This window comes from Gossypium arboreum, chromosome 11, assembly GCF_025698485.1.
Source record: "Gossypium arboreum isolate Shixiya-1 chromosome 11, ASM2569848v2, whole genome shotgun sequence".
Classification (NCBI taxonomy): domain Eukaryota; kingdom Viridiplantae; phylum Streptophyta; class Magnoliopsida; order Malvales; family Malvaceae; genus Gossypium; species Gossypium arboreum.
Window position 1 is genome coordinate 130,962,908 of NC_069080.1, and position 5,392 is coordinate 130,968,299.

Sequence of the window (5,392 nt, forward strand, 5' to 3'; positions counted from 1 at the left end):
TCTTTATGGTTTGCTTATGTAACCTCTATAAATAGTTACCAAGTTCTCGTATCAATGTGCAAGTATGTATTTTAAAAAAACCCTTTATTTAGTTCATAAAATTATATATTAAAAGATACTTGATAAAAATGTTACCAAATTTAGATGAGTAATAAATATAAATAGATAGATAGCTATACACAACAATGAGTAAAATATTTTTACGATTTTCTTTCAAGTATCGATATATATAAATTTATTGAAATCCTCCATAAATAAAAATCAAATCCAAACACACTATTGTATAAGAATTCGGAGTTTAGTTCGTTCCGTTCCTATAACCACTTTTATAAGATAATAATCCTATAAATTTGGAGTTTGAATTTCAACCTCTACTTTCTCTCCTTTCATCCCAAAGCCAAGCCAAGTATATAAACATCACTTGTAATACAACTTTACAGCTTGCTACTTTATAATCTTAAACGCTCTCTCCCTCATCAGTATTCATTACTGATATTCATTACAATTAACACAAAAATGTCTGCAATTGTAATTTAAACCAAACTATTTGAAAGATTTCTTTCTTTTTCGATTGTGTTTTTGTCTGTCACAACTGTTCCTGTCATTCCAAGTCCAGGGAGGTTGTTAAGAGGCGAAAATGGGACATTGGGTTGATTCCATTGTCCTTGGTTCTTCGTATTATTTCATGGTTTTGGCTGTTTTTTGGTGCAACAATCAGGTGGGAAATGCGGCTGCTACCAAGGGCTGTGATTTGTTCAAGGGCAGTTGGGTTTATGATCCATCTTACCCTCTTTACTCAGACTGGGCTTGTCCTTTCATCCAAAGAGAGTTCAGTTGTCAGAGAAATGGACGCCTGGATATGCTTTACTCTCAATACCGATGGCAGCCTCTTCAGTGCTCCCTCACAAGGTACTCCATTTATTTGTATAAATATAATATTTAAATATATTTATATTAGAAATGTTTGGTCAATTAGTAAATATAATAATTATAGTAATTTTAAAAATTATTTATTTTTTAATTTAAATTTTAGTAATATAATATTTTATATTATTTTGAATAATTTTGGATGAAAAATAAATATGTTAATTTAAATATCTCATTTTTTAAGGTTATTTTATTTCAATTTTTTAATAAAATAAGTAGCTACCTATCTATTTATCTTATTTAACACATTTTTGTTGAAAACTTTATTTTAAGTAAAAATAAAATGATTGTCAAACACATCTAAAATATTAATTGTTAAAATTTGTATTTTCAATAAAATAAAATTTTTAATAGTTTATCAAACACGCCTTACGAAGGGATGATATGGCATTTTCTAATTGGCATAATAACAAATTCAGTCATTAATATTTATATATTCTATTAATTTGTTCCTAATTCTAAATAATTTAATAAATTTAACTCTTCACATTTACAAATTCTATCAAATTAATCCTCAAACACATGTCATTAAAATCTAATTAGATAAAATATAATATTAATAATAAAATAAAATCTAATTAAAAATTTTATTATATAAATATAAAATAAAATATTCCACCCTCCCCAAACCTTCCCCTACCGCTCCTCTGCCTATACCTCTCCCTCACTGTCCCTCCCTCTCACTCTGAATATCAAATTACTGACTTCGTCCCTAATTAGAAATATGTGATAATATAAGTATAATTTTTTTTATTGTTATGTTGTAGATTTGATGCATTGAAGTTCCTAGAAAATTTCAGAGGGAAGAGCATAATGTTTGTGGGAGACTCTCTAAGTCTAAATCAATGGCAATCCTTGACATGCATGCTTTATTCTGCACTTCCTAATGCCAATTTCAACATTTCTCGAGTTGCAGCTATCTCCATTTTCCAATTCCAGGTCTGTAAATAAAACCCTTCATCTTTATTTAATTTGTTCTTTTTGCTTCTATAAGCACACTCCGAATTGAGTTAAATATCCGACCAATCGAATACAAATTAGTAATTGATTAAGAATTTTTATTTAAATCTAATATAATTTTTTAAATGTATGAAAATAATTTTGATTTTTTAAAACAACATAAATAAATTTTCGAGTTCAAAAGATTGAATTAGGAATTAGACAAGCAAAATTTTCACTGTCAAACAATGGCAGAATGTGCTGGGCAGCCTACTTAAAATTTTCAAAAATTCCAAGGGGTTTAATTAAAATTTATAATAAAAAAATTTTAGGGGCTTAATATTTTGTGAGGATATGAAAATTTTCAAAAATTTTAAAACTTTTGAAAAGCATAATTAGAATTTCTAGAAATTATAGAAGGACCAAATTAAAATTTTCAAAAATTTTTAAAGCCAAGGTCCCCTCTGACTCCAATGATGTTCTGCCCCTACTATCATCATAAAAATTTCTTCAATCTAGAAAAATACCATGCAACAATGTTGGTAATCGAAATATGATCATAAATTGAAGTACAAAATATGTAATTTGGACCTTATTTTGCAAATGTTGATCATCACAACTTGTGGGGGAAATTTTTGCAGGATTATGAAGTGAAGGTGATGCTTGATCGAAGTTTGTATTTAGTAGATGTTGTGAGGGAAGACATTGGGAGGGTATTGAGACTTGACTCAATTGGAGGAGGCCAGTTATGGAAAGGGATTGACATGCTTATCTTCAATACTTGGCATTGGTGGTACCGTCGTGGACTGGGCCAACCGTAAGTTTTTAATAATATCACAAGTGAATCATATATTAATAAGTAAAAATTATTCTTTTTAAAAAGTAATAAATATTATTCTATAGATATTTCTATCTTTTTATATAAAATTTATTAAAAACAATAAAAACTCATAATCAAACACACACAATAGGATTTAAACTTAGAACAATGTAATTTTTAAAGTTTCAATATTACCATTTCAATTAAAATCTCAATTGTCTTTTATATGAATATTTTTTTACTTGAATTTTTTCAACTACATCGTGATATGCGATCAAAGACGGAGGGAAAGGGGCAAGAAGTGACCTTGGCCCCTCAACATGGTAAATTTGCCCCTCCAACTCCTTTAAATTGTATAAAAACGTAAATAGGTAAAATGGTAAAATTTTACCTTGATTTTCAAAAATTATAATTCAATTTTATCCCTTAAATAATATTCTAACTTTGTTTAATTTAGTGTATAAGTGTATGAATGTATAAACTTGTCCATTTCTATATACAATGTATATAACATGATTATGATACATTAAATGCTTAGGTTTTTTAAACACATATAAATTAATAAATAGTTTTTAACACGTTTTATCAAAGTTGGAATTAAGTGTCAAAGCATACGCTTGGACTGACAAAAGGACCTAAATAGAATGATGCTTTAGTTTGAGATTTAATTGTAATGTTTTGAAGTTTAAGAATCAATTTAGGATTTGATATATAATTTGGGCATGTTTAGTGGAATTAACTCTAAAAAAATTTGAAAAAAAACATGAGCAATTTTTTAAATAACTTGTTTTGTTTTAAAATTTTAGGGATAAAGCACTATTTAGTCCTTGAACTTGGTAATTTTTTTTAATTTAGTCCTTGAATATTTTTTTTACCCTCATTAGTCCTCGGACTTGGAAACTTTTCTAACTTAGCATTTGAACTTAAATTCCATCAAAGTTTGATGGCGTGACACTTTATCAGAGTGCAACACCATCACCTCAAAATTTTAAAAGCATTATATAACATCTAAAATTACAAAACTATATTAAAAATCTAAAGAAATTATAACATTTAAAAAAAATCAAGTTTATGGATGAAATAGGGAAAATTTGTTAAGTTCCCAGAGTACCACATCATCACACTTTAACGGAATCCAAGTTTATGGGTGAAATAGGGAAAAGTTGTTAAGTTTCAAGACTAATGTGGATAAAAAAAAAGCTTTGGGATCAAAGTGAAAAAAGTTGTCAAATTCAGGAACTAAATGGTGCTTTATCCCAAAATTTTATTCAATCAACAAAAAGAAATCATATGCTTTTATTGATAAAAATATTATAGAGGCCCTTAAATAGGAGTCGGATTACATTTTGCCCCTTCTACTCAAAAAATTAGCAAACTAGTCCCCATACATTAGATTAAAGAGCAAAATGATCCTTTCTAGTAAAAATTACATCCATTTGTACTATTAAAAACTGGCATGATTAACAAAATAATCAAATAATGACACGTCTTCCTCATGCTAATGTACAAGGATCAGTTTTTTATGGCAAAAAATGATGATTTTTTTAACAGAATGACCAATTCGCTCTTTGATCTAACTTATAGAAATTAATTTACTCATTTAGTAGACAGTTGAAATTGAAATCTTACTCATAGTGAAATCTAATTGGAATATATATTAATGAAATTTTATGATTTTTTTTCCAGATGGGATTTTATTGAAGTAGGAGGCGTAATTATGAAAGACATGGACCGTATGCTTGCTTTTGAAACAGCACTCAAAACATGGGCTGCATGGGTGGAAGCCAACATCGATCCTTCAAAATCTCTCGTCTTCTTTCAGGGAATTTCTCCATCACATTACAAGTAAAACCTATAACAAAACACAAACTTCATCAAACCCTTCAATATCAAAACCCTCAAATTCGAATCAAAGTTCATGTTTTCTTATCCTTTATTTCAGCTCATCTTTATGGAATGACCCAAATGCAAAGGGGTGTTTAGGGCAAGAGCAACCATTGTTAGGGTCAAGCTATCCAGGAGGTGTTCCACAAGCTTTAGGTATGCTGAAGAGAGTGTTGAGCACAGTGAGAAAGAAGGTTAAATTGCTTGATATAACGGTGTTGTCGTTGCTACGCAAAGATGGGCATCCCTCCGTGTATGGATTTGGAGGGTCGACAGGATTGGATTGTAGCCATTGGTGTTTAGCTGGTGTTCCAGATACTTGGAACGAAATTCTTTTCAATCTTATTTTTTGAGTGCATTGTTAATTTGTTAACTTTAGCTAATAATTTTCAGGGAAAATGATAATAATGTTATAATGATCAATGCTTGATCTGATTATATAAATTAGGAGGTTTTTTTTGTGTGTGATTTTGATTCTTTCTATTTCAATTTTTTTATATAAATTGTTTAGATTTACCCATAGTTTTTTTACAATCCTTCGATAGGAGGATAAATGTTATTCAACACACTCAAAACTACATCCTCCTGCATAGGCAATAATACCGATGCTAACCAAGCTAGAACTCAATCAGCTACAAAACTGTAGCACTTGGATATTGAGGCACTTGTAAAGGTACCTCTTGTAGTATACTATGTTGTAAATTCATTGTAGAGACAATATATGATTTGAGCTCAATCATTCTAGCAGGAAAAATAATACCAAATCCTGGTTTCAAGGTTTTTTTTTTTTATTTGAAATTTTGTTTGCACCCTGCGTGAAGC

The 5,392-nt window shown here is 29.2% G+C and overlaps 1 protein-coding gene across 1 annotated transcript; it reads left to right on the plus strand.

The window, feature by feature from the left end:
* The first annotated feature begins 443 nt into the window (after nucleotides 1–443).
* On the plus strand, nucleotides 444–5,015 carry LOC108481515 (protein trichome birefringence-like 41). The gene is made up of 5 exons (XM_017784637.2): nucleotides 444–909; nucleotides 1,695–1,866; nucleotides 2,508–2,683; nucleotides 4,373–4,531; nucleotides 4,629–5,015. Exons 1-5 carry the CDS (start codon nucleotides 638–640, stop codon nucleotides 4,921–4,923), a joined length of 1,074 nt encoding a protein of 357 aa, XP_017640126.1. The 5' UTR covers nucleotides 444–637; the 3' UTR covers nucleotides 4,924–5,015.
* Nucleotides 5,016–5,392: the final 377 nt, after the last annotated feature.

Bases quoted from the DNA above. Each gene is read 5' to 3' on its own strand.
- LOC108481515 (XM_017784637.2), top strand. From the start codon at position 638: ATGGGACATTGGGTTGATTCCATTGTCCTTGGTTCTTCGTATTATTTC. The intron at 910-1,694 runs GTACTCCATTTA...GTTATGTTGTAG, and splicing joins CTTCAGTGCTCCCTCACAAG to ATTTGATGCATTGAAGTTCC. The intron at 4,532-4,628 runs GTAAAACCTATA...CCTTTATTTCAG, and splicing joins ATTTCTCCATCACATTACAA to CTCATCTTTATGGAATGACC.